At 40.6% G+C, this 17,827-nt stretch overlaps 2 protein-coding genes across 7 annotated transcripts in view; both read right to left on the bottom strand.

Moving 5' to 3' along the window:
* The window catches only part of LOC133657812 (girdin-like), a 400,246-nt gene that overhangs the window by 350,258 nt on the left and 32,161 nt on the right, over window positions 1–17,827 (bottom strand). For all 6 annotated transcript variants that reach the window (XM_062059584.1, XM_062059583.1, XM_062059578.1 and 3 more), the window contains exon 3: window positions 17,458–17,566. In XM_062059584.1, coding sequence (XP_061915568.1) covers window positions 17,458–17,566 — 109 coding nt within the window. The remainder of the gene's footprint in view (window positions 1–17,457; window positions 17,567–17,827) is intronic.
* camk2g2 (calcium/calmodulin-dependent protein kinase (CaM kinase) II gamma 2) overlaps window positions 49–17,827 on the bottom strand; it is a 201,675-nt gene continuing 183,896 nt past the window's right edge. Inside the window, exon 21 of the transcript XR_009827376.1 lies at window positions 49–345. The gene's annotated coding sequence lies outside the window, so the exon portion shown is untranslated. The remainder of the gene's footprint in view (window positions 346–17,827) is intronic.

Here is a 17,827-nt window from a genome sequence, read left to right as displayed (position 1 = left end):
TTCACCGATGTATTGTCGTGGAGATAAAAGTCACTGAGAATGTCCATTTCGCGTTCTCGACTCTCATTTTCAAGAGGATATAGTATCCGAGGTGGTTTAAAATACAAATCCGTGATCCACAATAGAAAAAGGAGAAAGTGTGGATTCTAATGAGCCCTTGTACCTAAGTTACGGTCAGAGCGAAAAAAGATACGTCCTGCACTGCACTCTAGTCCTTCACTCTCACGTTCCTCATCCACGAATCTTTCATCCTCGCTCAAATTAATGGGGTAATCGTCGCTTTCTCGGTCCGAATCGCTCTCGCTGCTGGTGTAAACAATGGGGAAATGTGAGGAGCCTTTCAACCTGTGACGTCACGCTACTTCCGGTACAGGCAAGGCTTTTTTTATCAGCGACCCAAAGTTGTGAACTTTATCGTCGATGTTCTCTACTAAATCCTTTCAGCAAAAATATGGCAATATCGCGAAATGATCAAGTATGACACATAGAATGGATCTGCTGTCCCCGTTTAAATAAGAAAATTTCATTTCAGTAGGCCTTTAAAACACAGTAGCCTAGAAGGTCTAAGTATTCATTAAAACAAGACAGAGGTTTTATTTAACAATTATATTTCATATTTTTGGCTAGTGAAACATTACACACAGTTTGAACAGTAACACTGATTGAATATAAGAAAATAAAACACTGTACTTAAATAATTAATCAAATAAATTAATCTAATTTGATAAAGTGATTCTTTCGCGTACCACTAGATGGAGCCTGCGTACCACTAGTGGTACACGTACCACAGTTTGAGAATCACTGAGTAAAACTAACTGAGGAATTTTACAGCGGTTTATCATTAATACCGATAATCATTACATCCTTACAGCATAGGGACTCAATGGTGGTAGTGTCACAAAGTGGGGCTGCACGACTGCCACCAGCATTGTGGAGCTGCGGTTCACTGGGGGCAAGATGAAATCCAACATGATATCTGTGACACAGAGCATCATCTGACTACAAGAAAACTAACTGCACTATACCGCAGTCTTGGGACACATTCTACTGTTAGGACTCGATCAGCCCTTTGAGACACTTGTGATTTAGGGCTATATAAATAAACATTGATTGATTGATTGATTGATTGATTGATTGATTAAAAAGTAAATTTTGCATAATAGGAGACTTCTAACCGGAGGCGTCTTAATAATAATCCTACGAGTCAGTCTGCTTAAGTAAATTGACAAAGTGTTGGTTTATTTAACACCTATGTTTGGTTAATCTAATGGAGTTGTTAGAGTTTAACAATGCAAGCAAACAGCCGGCCTTGTCTGTCTGTGCTGTGTCGCTAATCCTCTCTGGTCGTCTCATGGATCGAGTGTTTGACCATCACTCGTGTCTGCAAACTCAGCTTCACAGAGACCACCTACAGGTTAAACCCCCTCCTGGTGTGTGCAGCCCCTAGGACACCCCAGGGACTTGAAGACACTTTAGCTGTCACGTGGTAAAGTTTGGTGTACGTAGTACGGTTTGGAATGCTAAAGAATCCACGATCTGGCTGTTTGGTAGAAAGATGCCAGTAGTTGTAGACCCAGAACAGGGCTCTGTTACTGGGGGCTTCGGTCTATTGCTTGTACTGTTAACGTCACATGTTCCCGGAAGTGAAAAACAGTGGCGGTCAACCAAGCCAAGACGGCTGCTCTATCTATCGGAGTACGCAAGGAACCTAAATCTTCCTGAAGAAAGTAGATACAAGCAAAAACTCAAACTATGCAACGGAATAGATCACTATACTTTTCTAAAATAGATTTGTTGAGTGATATCAAGGATTATCCGTCGGTGGAGCTCCCAGACATGTCGAACTATCTTGTTCTCCGATGTCATTCTACACGACTATACAGATGAAAACTTGGAAAAGCATGGATGCCTGGACCTTCTTTGTGTGTGGCTGGGTCAAGGAAAATTGGTATCAAGACTCTCCTGGATAAATATGCATCATTTTAACTTAGCGTCTTGCAAGGACGCGTCCAGGTAAACAAACTAGCACCCGACAGCTGGACACCCGTGACTGCATATCCATTGAACAAACTAACAATTACTGAATCATCACCATATTTGATTTTTTTCCTGTTGTCATATGTACTCTGACACATTTGTGTACGTATAAGTGCCTTTCCTGACAAAGTATCATTGGCTAACTTTCTGGATTATGTTTGTTAAAAATGTTAATACAAATAATATCAAGATAATACTTCAAAGGGATATACAACGAGTAAAGTATATTAGAAACATATCAAACAAACCGTTAAAGGCCTACTGAAAGCCACTACTACCGACCACGCAGTCTGATAGTTTATATATCAATGATGAAATCTTAACATTATAACACATGCCAATACGGCCGGGTTAACTTATAAAGTGACATTTTAAATTTGCCGCTAAACTTCCGGTTCGAAACGCCTCTGAGGATGACGTATGTGCGTGACGTAGACCGGCGAACACGGGTATGCCTTCCACATTGAAGCCAATACGAAAAAGCTCTGTTTTCATTTCATAATTCCACAGTATTCTGGACATCTGTGTTCGTGAATCTGTTTCAATCATGTTCATTGCATTATGGAGAAGGAAGCTGAGCAAGCAAAGAAGAAAGTTGTTGGTGCGAAATGGACGTATTTTTCGAACGTAGTCAGCCACAACAGTACACAGCCGGCGCTTCTTTGTTTACATTCCCGAAAGATGCAGTCAAGATGGAAGAACTCGGATAACAGAGACTCTAACCAGGAGGACTTTTGAGTTCGATACAAAGACGCCTGTAGAGAACTGGGACAACACAGACTCTTACCAGGATTACTTTGATTTGGATGACAAAGACGCAGACGTGCTACTGTGAGTATGCAGCTTTGGCTTCTAAACATTTGATCGCTTGACCGTATGTGCGCAACTTTTTTTTGCGTATGTACGTAACTTTTTAAAAATATATAAGCTTTATGAACCTTGGGTTAGGTGAACGGTCTTTTGGGCTGAGTGATTGTGTTTGTTGATCAGGTGTTTGAATTGTATTGGCGTGTTCTATGGAGCTAGGAGCTAGCAGAGGAGCTAGGAGCTAGCATAACAAACACGCAGGTATTATGCAGGATTAATTTGTGGCATATTAAATATAAGCCTGGTTGTGTTGTGGCTAATAGAGTATATATATGTCTTGTGTTTATTTACTGTTGTAGTCATTCCCAGCTGAATATCAGGTACCGTGAGTATGCAGCCTTGGCTGCTAAACATTTGATAACTTGACCGTATGTGCGCGTCACGTACGTAACTTTTTAAAAATATATAAGCTTTATGAACCTTGGGTTAGGTGAACGGTCTTTTGGGCTGAGTGATTGTGTGTGTTGATCAGGTGTTTGAATTGTATTGGCGTGTTCTATGGAGCTAGGAGCTAGCAGAGGAGCTAGGAGCTAGCGTAACAAACACGCAGGTGTTTTTATGCAGGATTAATTTGTGGCATGTTAAATATAAGCCTGATTGTGTTGTGGCTAATAGAGTATATATATGTCTTGTGTTTATTTACTGTTGTAGTCATTCCCAGCTGAATATCAGGTCACCCCCGGCTCTCACAGCATCTTCCCTATCTGAATAGCTTCAACTCCCCACTAGTCCTTCACTTGCACTTTACTCATCCACAAATCTTTCATCCTCGCTCAAATTAATGGGGAAATTGTCGCTTTCTCTGTCCGAATCTCTCTCACTTCATGCGGCCATCATTGTAAACAATAGGGAACTTTGCGTATATGTTCAACTGACTACGTCACGCTACTTCCGGTAGGGGCAAACCTTTTTTTTATCAGATACCAAAAGTTGCGATCTTTATCGTCGTTGTTCTATACTAAATCCTTTCAGCAAAAATATGGCAATATCGCGAAATGATCAAGTATGACACATAGAATAGATCTGCTATCCCCGTTTAAATTTAAAAAAGTCATTTCAGTAGGCCTTTAATGGAGTGGTCACTACAAAGTTGTGGTTCTTCGACTTTGCTCCCTTGTATTGAAGTTCGTGCTATTTTTGTCGTCGTCTTCCGTAAAATTTCACACTCCGCCCCTTTTGATTAATTCTCGAGGAACTGTAAAGAAACGTTTATCCTTTTCGCATTTTGAACGGTTAGTACAGCCGAAAACAACACAAGCATAGGGCATTTTTCTTCGAGAAAGGCTCAATGGTACCCATTGAGAACAGACGCTGCTCGACCACCACGCATATTCAATGAGCCGGACGTGACGTCATTCAAATTTAAGCAATTATGCCCGTCCATCTACAGGAAGTGAAAAAGTAGACTTCCAAGTGGACGCAGTGTTGCTCTAAAGTCGGTGTCTCCAGTTCTTCACAAAAAAACAGGCTTAAATAAACCCAGCTCTTCTTCCCTGTGGTGTTCTTCGTCACTTATGGGTTTCGCATTTCCAGAGCCGCATGGACGCAGACGGATGCAGTCTGCTCTGAAAAGCTAATGGCCTTAACAGGTTTGCTATTTACTGTATCGCTCAGCATTCTCAGCCCACTCAGGCTTTGCATGCTCTGGTGCTTTTTGGGGCCTCCTGATCTTGTTTAGGACTTTTTCAATTCAATTTAGACCATAACCTTTGATTGGGACTAAGTCAGGGTCCACCTTGTCATTGAAGCAAATGTCCAGAAATGCAACTAGTCTCTGGAAAGATTGTCTGGCCCTGATTGAATTCTGTTGTCAAGGGAAAATTGATTCATTGACCCCTTCTTAACCATCAGGCACTTCCTTAGACACTTTTGTCCCTAACCCTCCCCCTTCACTTACTGCATACCTCAGCTCTACCCCTTTGCTCCCATAAAAAAACATGTTGTACTCGTATGTTTATGCACCAGACAGTTTCTAAGGACGCAGGGACAATACGTCCAGAAATCTGTTTCTGGGTTTATATTATGGCCCTTTTCCACCGCTTGGTACTTTGGATCAGGTGCGACCAGGAGTCCAAGTTCAGTTCCCTTTTGATGTGCCTTGGCTGGGGATGCTACCAAGATATGGCCGATAAAACAAAATCAATATACACTTAAAAGTTCGATATAAAGCGGTCGTTAGGGTCCATAAAATACCGATTGTGTTACTCCAGACATCGTAGAAATGCTAATTTTTTACCTATTAATTTTGGAAAAATGTAAGCAGTGTAGGTTGGCAGCCTAAACCTGCTTGTTGGATAGTGTCCCCATGTGACGTGGTGTGAATGGTGGATTTTGCTACCACATCAAAGAATAGGGCGCGCACTATACACCAGTAAGTTTGGACATCACTGGGTTGGTATTTAGTTACTTTTTAAAATGTTTTTTTTTTTTTTTTAATTCCTTCCTTTTGGAGACTTTTGTAAAGATTTACTGTGTAAGTGTTACGATCTGGTCGCATGTCTGCGAAGGTCGTGTCTCCCAGGATGCAAAGGACGTCGAGAAGAAGCTTGCAGGTAAGAATGCTTGTTTGATTCCAGTACGAGGCACCAAAATATACAGGGCATTAGCCTAGCGTGAAGCTAACTAGAACTCAAAGGTTCGCCAACGGCAAACAACATGAAAGTGTAAGTGTAGCAATGTTGCGTGGAGTAAACCAACACAGGACATGACCGGGAGGGACAGGTCATGACAGTAAATTTGTGAATACGCGTCAATTTGGTGAAAAACAATGCGATTGACGTGGCACGATTGTGTTACATAGAATGTTGCGTTATATAGGACCGGGTATATCGAACTTTGAGTGTATATCGTGGTAGAAACATAATCGATATTAATAAAAAATGTGTTAGATAAAACAATGGATAATGTATTTTTATTCTATGCTGGGAGAAACCAGATGTTGCATGAACAAAGGCACTCGTTGTCTGGTAACTAACTGAGCAACGCAGAAAGTGATCACTGATCAGTGGACGTGACACACTAACAGCTAATTGGGTAACTGTATCAAATATCAACTTTGGTTGCGCCATGTTGTTGTCTCGCGGTTGATTGTTTGCATGGAGTGAAAAGACAAAGTAAAAACGAGTGCTGCAAAGAGCGAAGGAATTGTCGTTAATACCACACCACCTTGAGAGCACAGGTGTTACCTTTCTGGCACTAAACCTGTATAAAATAGTTCTTCTCAGGTTTCTCTATATTTACATTTCATACTTTGCTCTATTTTGTTACACTTTATTAAGTATTTGGTATGTATCCCTTATTTTTGCACCTTTGTATTACGAGGTTATTGTTTAGTGTTCAATGTGATTTTAGAATCGTGTTTTTCATGCTTGTGTTGACATTTCCTTATCTTTTTGCCTTGATATCTGAGGGGATTATAATCAGAGGAAGGTAACATTTGAAATAAAAATGTTTACATTTAATATATTTTTCTCCTGGTCCTTATTTTCCATAGGTCCATAGATACAAAACATTTATATAGTGGTCATTTCTAGCCGTATCATCTAGCCCAAATGCTACCTTATCATACTCCACATTCTGCTCCATTGTTGCCCTCAGTCTCCTGCAGAATAAAACAATTGTACAAGATTTATAGCCCCTGATCTCCTTCTCATTTAAGGCTCTGTAATAGCAGACTGTGCAGGAAGGTTTCAGTGTCTAGATTTGACATAAGTTGAAGTGATCACGTTACAACAGATGTCAGATCACGAAAATATGCCCTTTTCCGCCTCCGCAAGTTTACAGAGTCATGTTTGGTTTCATCTTTTCGCCCGGGCAGTCCAAATATACGCAGGGCCCCTTTTTAATTTAGTGGCCTCGGTTTTGGCTTTCCCCGGGGGCGCGCAATAGGCCGCCCCAGCCGGCTCTGCTACATTCTTGTCTGCTTTTACGTGAATCCTTTCCACTGGTTTCATGAAATAATAAGGATCACACGCCACGCAGCATCATTCCAGGGCCCGTTTGCTTAAAAGTAGCATTTTTGCATGCATTGTCCCAAAACCTTCGGAAGTCAATTTTTAGAAAGTAGAAAAAAGGTTGAGGTGTCAGGTTCCCTTTTTTTAAATTTATGGTTGTAGTTTAAAAAATTTTAGCTGTGTTTGGACTTTTCAGAGTTTAACAGAGACCTTAATTCATTCCCTCATAGACCCTAGAAACGTGAAGATGATTCATGCGCTGAAGATACAAGTTTTGATTGGATGACTGCTAGCTACACTTTATTTGGTGAACATATCCGCACTTAGCACTATAAAACAAGAAAATACAACAGGACACGCTTTAAAGGCGTCTTTGTTTTTGGATTTCTTTGGACTTCTTAATACTTTGCTTTCTGGGGACTTAAAGTACCATCCATCCAAGGCTGCAGCTAACGATTATTTTTCTATCGATTAATCTATAGATTATTTTTTTCGATTAATCTATAGATTATTTTTTCGATTCATCTATAGATTATTTTTCCTTTTACCGATTATTTTTTTATTCAAAATGAAGATGAAAAAATAAATGTAGGCCAGTTTTTTCAAAAGGCATGGCTTTTATTTACAAAAAAAAGGAAGTATGGCCACTCAGTCAACATTGACAACATTAAAAACTTAAGAACTTAAGAACTTAAATTAAAAGTAGCTTATTTGCTTTTTAATGTGCAAATATAAAAGTAAACATCCAGTGCAAATCGTAATATTCTGCAATAGTATAAGCATTTCAAAAGTAAAAGTATTGCTTATTTTGCTTTAAAATGTGCAAAAATAAAGATAAACATCCAATACAAAAAAGTGCAAAACGAAATATTCTGTAACAACAGTGTAAACATTTCAACAAAAGTGAAAGTATTGCTTATTTGCTAAAATGTGCAAAAATAAAGATAAACATCCAATACAAAAAAGTGCCAATCTAAATATTCTGGAGCACTGTAAACATTAAGTATTGCTTTTAAAATGTGCAAAATAAACATCCAGTCCAACACAGTACACAATAACCAATTCTACTCATTCCAGTGAGTGACTAACAGTTGTAATGAAGAAAGGTTAGCATGTCTACATGCTCTGCTTCTTTTCTTGTTTACAATATTCCCAGCAGCTGAAAATAGGCGCTCAGAAGGGGTCGATGTGGCTGGAACTGAGAGCTAATTACCGGTAGCCTTCACCTCAAGCCAGGACTGCGAGTGAGCTGAGCTCCAGTTTATATTCCTAGAAGGTCAACGGGCTCATAGTAGGGATGTGCGTATCGATCCTGTGGTATCGATATATCGATACTCACACGCTACTCATTTGGCATCACTTTTCTGAAAAAAGTATCGATATAAACCAAAAAACGGCGTGTGGGGGGTGCAAGCATCACTTTCAGATGTTTTTGATGACTTACTTAACTTACTATGTGCTGGGACACACCTGTACCTGGCAGAGTATAGAGCTGGCCCAGTCACGTGACAGGAGACAGCCAATGAGCGTCGTCAACGTGCAACACACACACACACACACACACACACACACACACACACACACACACACACACACACACACACACACACACACACACACACACACACACACACACACACACACACACACACACACACACACACACACACACACACACACACACACACACACAGCCAGCCGACAGCGATGCAGCCATGCAGGCATATCCAGTGTTGTCCAATTGTTGACTTAAAACAGGCATTGTTTTTTGTTTTTTTTAGTAATGTTTACTGAATATTTTTGTTTAAATGATTATCCTAAATTCAAATAATTTCCACACAGGGGAATTTACTGTTAGTTGAAAATTGCTTGAGTATTTAAAACAAGATAAGAAAGAGATACATTTTGGAGATTCTTCATCTTTGCATTACAGTTTTATTTATTTCCAAGAAAATCTTGAAATATATGATTGAATGTGATTTTGGTTTTAATCTGTGACATGATTTCTTACATTTCGAAAACATTAGCCTATTTCATATTTCATTAATTGCTAATTATATCACAAACTTTAAAAAATAACTGCAGCTTCTTGCGATTCGGATTTGACAGTTAATTGGAAAGCCCTAATATCTAATTATTATTATATATAATTATTATTATATATAATACAGCGTGGCGAAGTTGGTAGAGTGGCTGTGCCAGCAATCGGAGGGTTGCTGGTTACTGGGGTTCAATCCCCGCCTTCTACCATCCTAGTTACGTCTGTTGTGTCCTTGGGCAAGACACTTCACCCTTGCTCCTGATGGGTGCTGGTTAGCGCCTTGCATGGCAGCTCCCGCCATCAGTGTGTGAATGTGTGTGTGAATGGGTGAATGTGGAAATACTGTCAAAGCGCTTTGAGTACCTTGAAGGTAGAAAAGCGCTATACAAGTATAGCCCATTTATCATTTATTTATCATTTATGATATTTATTTTAATTTTACTTTTATTGTATATTGACCATAATAAATGTGGTATAAATGGTCTGTATTTGTCTTGTGATTTGTCTTAAATAATAACAATAGTAATAATATTTTTGACTGACAAAAATTGCCAATAAGAAATTAATGGTATCGGTATCGATGAAAAGGCAAGATAAAGTATCGGTATCGTATCGAATCCTAAAAGTGTGGTATCGCCCATCCCTAGCTCATAGTGATGTTACTAGTAGTTGACTGGGAGGTGTTTATTATCATTTGGGGAGAGTCCGCTGCCTGATGCTCACCTGCTAAACACCTATCTGCTCCACGCTGACTACATGCGCTCTGAATACACACTGCTGATTGGCTGATGACGCTTTCTATAACGCTTTGTGTGTACCAATCAGATGGTTGTGTGGGTGGGACAATGTTGCGTGTGTACCAATCAGATGGTTGTGTGGGTGGGACAATGCTGCGTGCTGAGACAGAGACAGCCGCAGAAGGAGCGAAGCAGCTTGTTAACACTTTAGCAGCTAAAGTTAGCTTTAGCTTAGAAACTCGTTCGGTACACCCCCGTACCGGACCGAAAGCCCCGTACCGAAACGGTTCAATACAAAACACGTACCGTTACACCCCTAGCAGATACAAATGACACATTCATGTTTTTGTGTAATGATGACAACGTATACTCGCGCGGACGATTGACTAGTTGATGGTTTTCTTTTCAAATGTTGGTTCATAGCCGTTGTGCTGCTATGATAGGCCATTTACGCTCGACACAGTGTGCATACAACAACATTATTAGGCCGTGTATTGAAATACTCCCGCACTTTTGACCACTTTTGGCGTGATTTTTTCCCCCTCGCTCGCACAGTCTGCTTTGCGCCCTGCCATGACGGTAGTGTGACGTAAATATGCGACGCGTCGACGCACAAAAACGGCGTCGACGTATTTACGTAACTGATGACGTCGACGCGTCGTTTCAGCCTTACATCCATCCATCCATCCATTTTCTACCGCTTGTCCCTTTTGGGGTCGCTGGAGCCTATCTCAGCTGCATTCGGGCAGAAGGCGGGATACACCCTGGACAAGTTGCCACCTCATCGCAGGGCCAAAACATATAGACAGATAACATTAAAGTACCAGTAGAGTGGAAAAACAAGTTGCCTCTAAATTTAAGCTATTATCATATATATCTGATTTATGACACCAAAATACTTCCAAAGTTTGAGAATAAATAGGAATGATCAAAATAGTATCGATCTCTCGGAGATTCCCTGTCAACAACAATTCTAATCAAGCAGACTTTATGAGAGCAAGCAACGATTACTTTTGGAAAAATGATCATCCAGGACCTTATAATTTTTAATCCGCAGCATTGCTCGCTGCTAAACAATACAAACTAACCATAATAGACCATAATAAAACAAACACTTACTGTAATATTTTTCACTCTCGGTGGGATGCCAACCAATGGGATGCTAACATAATCCATTTTAGATGAAGAATTAATCGCAATCCTCACTAAAGGTTAAAAAGGGGTCTTTTTCGCCATCTCGGGGATGTGAAAATCGACTAGCCTGTGGGTCCATGGCTACATGTGTCTACTACCAGGTGAAAGATGCATTAATTATAACCTAGAATTTACTTTGAGCAAGTTTGAGATGAAGCAGAACCAGCCGTTGGCTCAGTGTGTCAACAATAGCAGCGAAAGATAGCATTAAAGGCCTACTGAAAGCCACTACTACCGACCACAGTCTGATAGTTTATATATCAATGATGAAATCTTAACATTGCAACACATGCCAATACGGCCGGGTTAACTTATAAAGTGACATTTTAAATTTCCCGGGGAACTTCCGGTTCAAAACGCCTTTGAGGATGACGTATGCGCGTGACGTAGCCGGTAGAACACAGGTATGGCTTCCCCATTGAAGCAAATACGAAATAGCTGTTTTCATCTCATTATTCCACAGTATTCTGGACATCTGTGTTGGTGAATCTGTTGCAATTTGTTCATTGCCTTATGGAGAAAGAAGCTGAGCAAGCAAAGAAGAAAGTCGGTGCGAAGCGGAGTATTTTGCGAGGGAAGTCAGCAACACAACACAGTCGGTGTTTCATTGTTTACATTCCCGAAAGATGCAGTCAAGATCGAAGAACTCGGACAACAGAGACTCTTACCAGGAGTACTTTGACTTCGTTAACAGACGCAGACGCGATACCGTGAGTACGCTTCCAAACATTTGATCGCTTGCTATAACTAGCTCGAGCTAGTAGCTAGGAGCTAGCATAACAAACACCTGGGTGTTTGTTATGCGGGATTAATTTGTGGCATATTAAATATAAGCCTGGTTGTGTTGTGGCTAATAGAGTATATATATGTCTTGTGTTTATTTACTGTTGTAGTCATTTCCAGCTGAATATCAGGTCCCACCCGCGCGCTTCCAAACATTTGATTGCTTGCCCGTACGTGCGTGTCATGTACGTAAATATGGTTAAATATGTAAGCTTTATGAACCTTGGGTTAGGTCAGCGTTTCTCAAAGTGTGGGGCGCGCCCCACTGGTGGGGAATAGAGACATGACAGGTGGGGCGCGAGGAACGGGAGGAAATTTCACTTTACTTTTTTTATTATATTCTTAGATTTTTTTTTTTACTATGCTTTCATTTTCTATACACACTGTAAATCACTTTGTGATTCTGTCTGTGGAATCCGCTATATAAATAAATGTAAATTACTTATTTTTCCTGTAGACTTAAAATTTCTAGGTAGGAGCGCAAGTTTGACAGACATAGCAACAGTAACTAATGGGGGCGGGGCTAAGCGGAAGCTCTGTGAATGGCGAGTCACTGTGCGAGGATTTGCTGTTTTGCAAATACATAAAAAATAGAGCCACTGCTGAGCTGTTCGAGATAATGGACAGTTTCCTCAAAGAACACAACCTTAAATGGGAAAACTGTGTGGGCTTTTGCTCTGATGGCGCACAGACCATGGCAGGGTAAAGAAACGGGCTGCAGGCTCTAATAAAGAGGGTTGTGCCAAATGCGCATTGGACACACTGTGTGTCATTCACCGGGAAGCACTCGCGTCAAGCCAGCTCAGCCCCGAACTCAATGAGGTTTTAACAGGGACAGTGTCAAGCCTGCAACCCCCATTTAAAAAGCTGTGCAGTGCAAAACAGGCTCATTGCAGCCACTAATGCTGGAGTACTGTAAAACTCATGTTCACTTGCAGGGGCGCCGAAAAGGGAGGGTAAAGGAGACGGATTCTAGGGGCCCATGATGGAGGGGGGCCCAGAGAGGCCCCTAATGATGATGAAATTATAATACAGAAAAAATAATGACACTAAGTTATTAACTAACATATAATCACACATGTTTTATTTTCCATGTCCTGGTAACAATACCTTTATTTGTTTTGGAAGCATCAACACATGCAGGGCCCTCCCTTCCCCCCTCTATTTACGTAAAATGGTTCAGTCCGACTGGATCAGCTGCAGGTAGAGCACCGACGATTTGTCCCAGACAGACAGCGCCACAGCGGGCAAAGCAGAGGAGACAGCAGTATGCCTCAAAAATCAGGCAGCCAAAAAAGAAAGGAAAATAAAATAAGAGAGGAGAAGGAGTTGAAGGGTCGACAATATGTCACCCAATATTTCCCAAAAAAGGTGGGTTTGTTAGTTGTGGTGGAAAGTTATGCATATTAACTTTGTCCCTGTCTGTGGTAATAAGCTAGCTCACTTTTCTCACCATGTTAGCTCAAGAAAACTCTGGATTTTTACATTTTACTGCTATATTAGTTAAATAATCAATCCAGTCAAACATTTATCAAGCTGTTCTTATTCAATAATAGTTGATCTCCCCTCTGTCAAAATGATGCCTCATTCTGAACAGAGTCAAGTGCAGCAGCAGCTGTCTGTCAGCCCCCAAGTCCCCCTGCCCCTGAATCAGCCCCCAAGTCCCCCTGCCTCTGAATCAGCCCCCAAGTCCCCCTGCCCCTGAATCAGCCCCCAAGTCCCCCTGCCCCTGAATCAGCCCCCAAGTCCCCCTGCCCCTGAATCAGCCCCCAAGTCCCCCTGCCCCTGAATCAGCCCCAGTGCCCCCACATGAGGAAGGAGGTGAGCAGTTGTGTGTGTTGAAATAATAATAATAATAATAATAATAATAATAATATAATACAAAATATAATACATTTTACTACAGTCTCAAGAATCAGTGGTGCAGCAAATAAATGACTCAAAATTAATTCCATTGTATTCAGAATACCATTAAAATGCATAATTGTATGTAAAATAGCTTTAAAAAATGTTGCCGCTGTGTTGGGGGCCCTGTAAAGATTCTTTTCATGGGGCCCAAAATCCCTAGCGGCGCCCCTGTTCACTTGCACTGTCTTGCCTAAATGCATAGCTCCTCCTTTTTTTTTGCAAAGATTGCAAAGTGGCACTTTTATTTTATTTATTATTATGCATCAAGTTATTTGATTTATTATTGAACTTGAAGCAAATTATAACACTTTTATTTGATTTATTATTGAACTTGATGCAAGTTATAACACTTTTGTTTTATTTATTATTGAACTTGATGCAAGTTATTTGATTTATTATTGAACTTGATGCAAGTCATAACACTTTTGTTTTATTTATTATTGAACTTGATGCAAGTTATTTGATTTATTATTGAACTTGATGCAAGTTATAACACTTTTGTTTTATTTATTATTGAACTTGATGCAAGTTATTTGATTTATTGTTGAACTTGATGCAAGTTATTTGATTTATTATTGAACTTGATGCAAGTTATTTGATTTATTATTGAACTTGATGCAAGTTATAACACTTTTGTTTTATTTATTATTGAACTTGATGCAAGTTATTTGATTTATTATTGAACTTGATGCAAGTTATCTGATTTATTGTTGAACTTGATGCAAGTTATTTGATTTATTATTGAACTTGATGCAAGTTATAACACTTTTGTTTTATTTATTATTGAACTTGATGCAAGTTATTTGATTTATTATTGAACTTGATGCAAGTTATCTGATTTATTGTTGAACTTGATGCAAGTTATTTGATTTATTATTGAACTTGATGCAAGTTATACCACAGCTGCACAGTTATTTGATTTATTATTGAACTTGGTGTTATTTTATGTTATTGAGTTTGAATGTATACAACTTGATGTTACTTGATGTTCAATAAATTTGAAAATGTTAAGCTTGGCATTAGCGTTGTGTTGGGGCGATGAGGGCAGGTGGGGCTTGAAAACTCCCCCTTGTCCAAAGTGGGGGATGACAAAAAAAGTTTGAGAACCACTAGGTTAGGTGAACGGTTCTTTGGGCTGAGTGAGTGTGTGTGTTGTGCAGGTGTTTGAATTGTATTGGCAGGTTATATATACGGGATCCCGTCCATATTACCCGCTCGAGCTATAACTAGCTCGAGCCAGTAGCTAGTAGCTAGGAGCTAGCATAACAAACACCTAGGTGTTTTTATGTGGGATTAATTTGTGGCATATTAAATATAAGCCTGGTTGTGTTGTGGCTAATAGAGTATATATATGTCTTGTGTTTATTTACTGTTTTAGTCATTCCCAGCTGAATATCAGGTCACCCCCGGCTCTCACAGCATCTTCCCTATCTGAATAGCTTCAACTCCCCACTAGTCCTTCACTTGCACTTTACTCATCCACAAATCTTTCTTCATCCTCGCTCAAATTAATGGGGAAATTGTCGCTTTCTCGGTCCGAATCTCTCTCACTTCATGCGGCCATCATTGTAAACAATAGGGAACTTTGCGTATATGTTCAACTGACTACGTCACGCTACTTCCGGTAGGTGCAAGCCTTTTTTTTATCAGATACCAAAAGTTGCAATCTTTATCGTCGTTGTTCTATACTAAATCCTTTCAGCAAAAATATGGCAATATCGCGAAATGATCAAGTATGACACATAGAATAGATCTGCTATCCCCGTTTAAATAAAACAATTTCATTTCAGTAGGCCTTTAAGTCAGTGCTATCAACGCGCTGTTAAAATAGTCTGTCTGCGTCGGCGCTTATAATAACAATATCGCTCATATTTCGTTAATTTTCAGGTCACAGCATGTGAATGGAGTATTGTTAGCGCTTTCGAGATGTTTTTTAGAGCGTATAATGAGCGCAACAGAGGACCCTCGATCCATTGATTCAATTGTTAGCTATTTACTATTTTGAATGCATAAAAATCCAAGCATACCTGTTCATGTCTTACATAAGAATTGTGAATGATAAACACCACATCAAAATAGCCGAAGGTACCGTATTTTTCGGACTATAAGTCGCAGTTTTTTCCATAGTTTGGCCAGGGGTGCGACTTATACTCCGGAGCGACTTATGTGTGAAATTATTAACACATTACCGTAGAATATCAAATAATATTATTTATCTCATTCACGTAAGAGACAAAGAAAATGTCCGCAATCGTCACACACACGTCAGCAATCGTCACTCACACGCCAACCAATAAGAATTCGGCGGGGTGAGGGTCATGGCAGAAGTGCATTGTGGGTCATGGTAGGCTAACTGCTATATGCTATACGCTACTGCCGGAGCTATTAAAATAGATCACATCAACAATGGCGGTAACTTATAAAAACTGAGAAGGGTTGTACTAAAATGGCACCAAAAAGGAAATCTTATACTGCAGATTACAAGCTGGACGTAGTGAAATATGCAGCAGAGAACGGCAATCGAGCAACAGAAAGAAAGGACGCTAGCGGGGCGCATACCAGAGGCGACACCGGGGAGGAAGATTTCATTGGATTTAGCGATCGGGAGTGACAAATTATTTGGTAAACGTATAGCATGTTCAATATGTTATAGTTATTTGAATGACTCTTGCCATGATGTGTTGCGTTAACATACCAGGCACGTTCTCAGTTGGTTATTTGTGCGTCATATGACGTACACTTATTCAGCCTGTTGTTCACTATTCTTTATTTATTTTAAATTGCCTTTCAAATGTCTATTCTTGGTGTTGGATTTTATGAAATAAATTTCCCCCAAAAATGCGACTTATACTCCAGTGTGACGTATATATGTTTTTTTCCTTCTTTATTGTGTATTTTCGGCCGGTGCGATGTATACCCGGTACTCCGGAGCGACTTATAGTCCGAAAAATACGGTATTCAGAGCGGAATATTCAAAATGGCTGACTGAATTTGTGACATTTTGTGATGTTTAAACAGTGTTTTCACATATTTTGCGGATCGTAAATACAATTCGATATGGTTTAATGGATACATCCTATCCATCCATTTTCTAGCGCCTGCTCTTTCGGGGTCGCGGGGGGTGCTGGAGCCTATCTCAGCTGCATTCGGGCGGAAGGCGGGGTACACCCTGGACAAGTCGCCAACTCATCCCAGGGCCAACACAGATAGACAGACAACATTCACACTCACATTCACACACTAGGGCCCATTTAGTGTTGCCAATCAACCTATCCCCAGGTGCATGTCTTTGGAGGTGGGAGGGGCCTATCCCCAGGTGCATGTCTTTGGAGGTGGGAGGGGCCTATCCCCAGGTGCATGTCTTTGGAGGTGGGAGGAAGCCGGAGTACCCGGAGGGAACCCACGCAGTCACGGGTAGAACATACAAACTACACACAGGAAGATCCGGAGCCCGGGATTGAATGAAACGTATTTAAGCATATAAAGTCACTCTTGTAGTACTTTAAATCACCCAGTGACTCATTTGTTGGCTGTTTAGCCTTGGGGATCTATTGTGGGCTTAATGTGTAATTAAAGAGATCTGGTAGGCACTAACAGGATGTTTGGGAGTCCTTTCTTAATTGCTATAGTGAACAAATCAGGAACGTACTTCCTGTGACTACGTTGTGCACATGAGGTCATGTTTTGCAACATCATTGCGCCTTGATAACACAAAAAACAGCATCAAACACACTCGGTCTCCATGCGCTTCTTTGGATGAACGCTAGCATTTAGCTTGATAAGTTAGTGACCTTTATGCAGCCTTAGCACAGCCCCCGAGGAAATGGGTCAGTGAAGTGTGGGAAAGCCTGACCGTAATAAAGTTCTCCCAGCTGCATTCCAATAAAGCATCTCCCAGCATCAACAACAACTGCAATGGGGTGCAAATTGTTCTTACCTGATAGTAGGCTTTGACCTGCCGGATGAGAATGGAAAGGTTCTGGATGCGCAGCGTGGGGTCATTGTTCACCTTCTTGTTGGTCCTCTGCACCGTGGCCTTGGGGTTTCTGGTGCAAAGAAAACAAATAGAAAGTCATTAAAGAAGACAGAAAGCAGGTCAATGCTCCATAGATGAAAACATTGATCAAAACGTGTGATCATGTCTGGCGAATACATCTCCTACATGCATCTTCTACAGCAGAGAAATGCGCGTGTTAATCCGAATGCCGGAGGGCTTTTTCGAAGGAGCGTGCGCATGACCACTGATGATGCTATCATGGGTGTCGGCACCTTTTAAGTGGGCCTCAGAAACATTCCACAGATTGTAC

This window comes from Entelurus aequoreus, linkage group LG09 (genome assembly GCF_033978785.1).
Source record: "Entelurus aequoreus isolate RoL-2023_Sb linkage group LG09, RoL_Eaeq_v1.1, whole genome shotgun sequence".
Classification (NCBI taxonomy): Eukaryota; Metazoa; Chordata; class Actinopteri; order Syngnathiformes; family Syngnathidae; genus Entelurus; species Entelurus aequoreus.
Note: the sequence above shows the minus strand (reverse complement) of the source record. Positions and strands in the feature narration are given on the sequence as shown.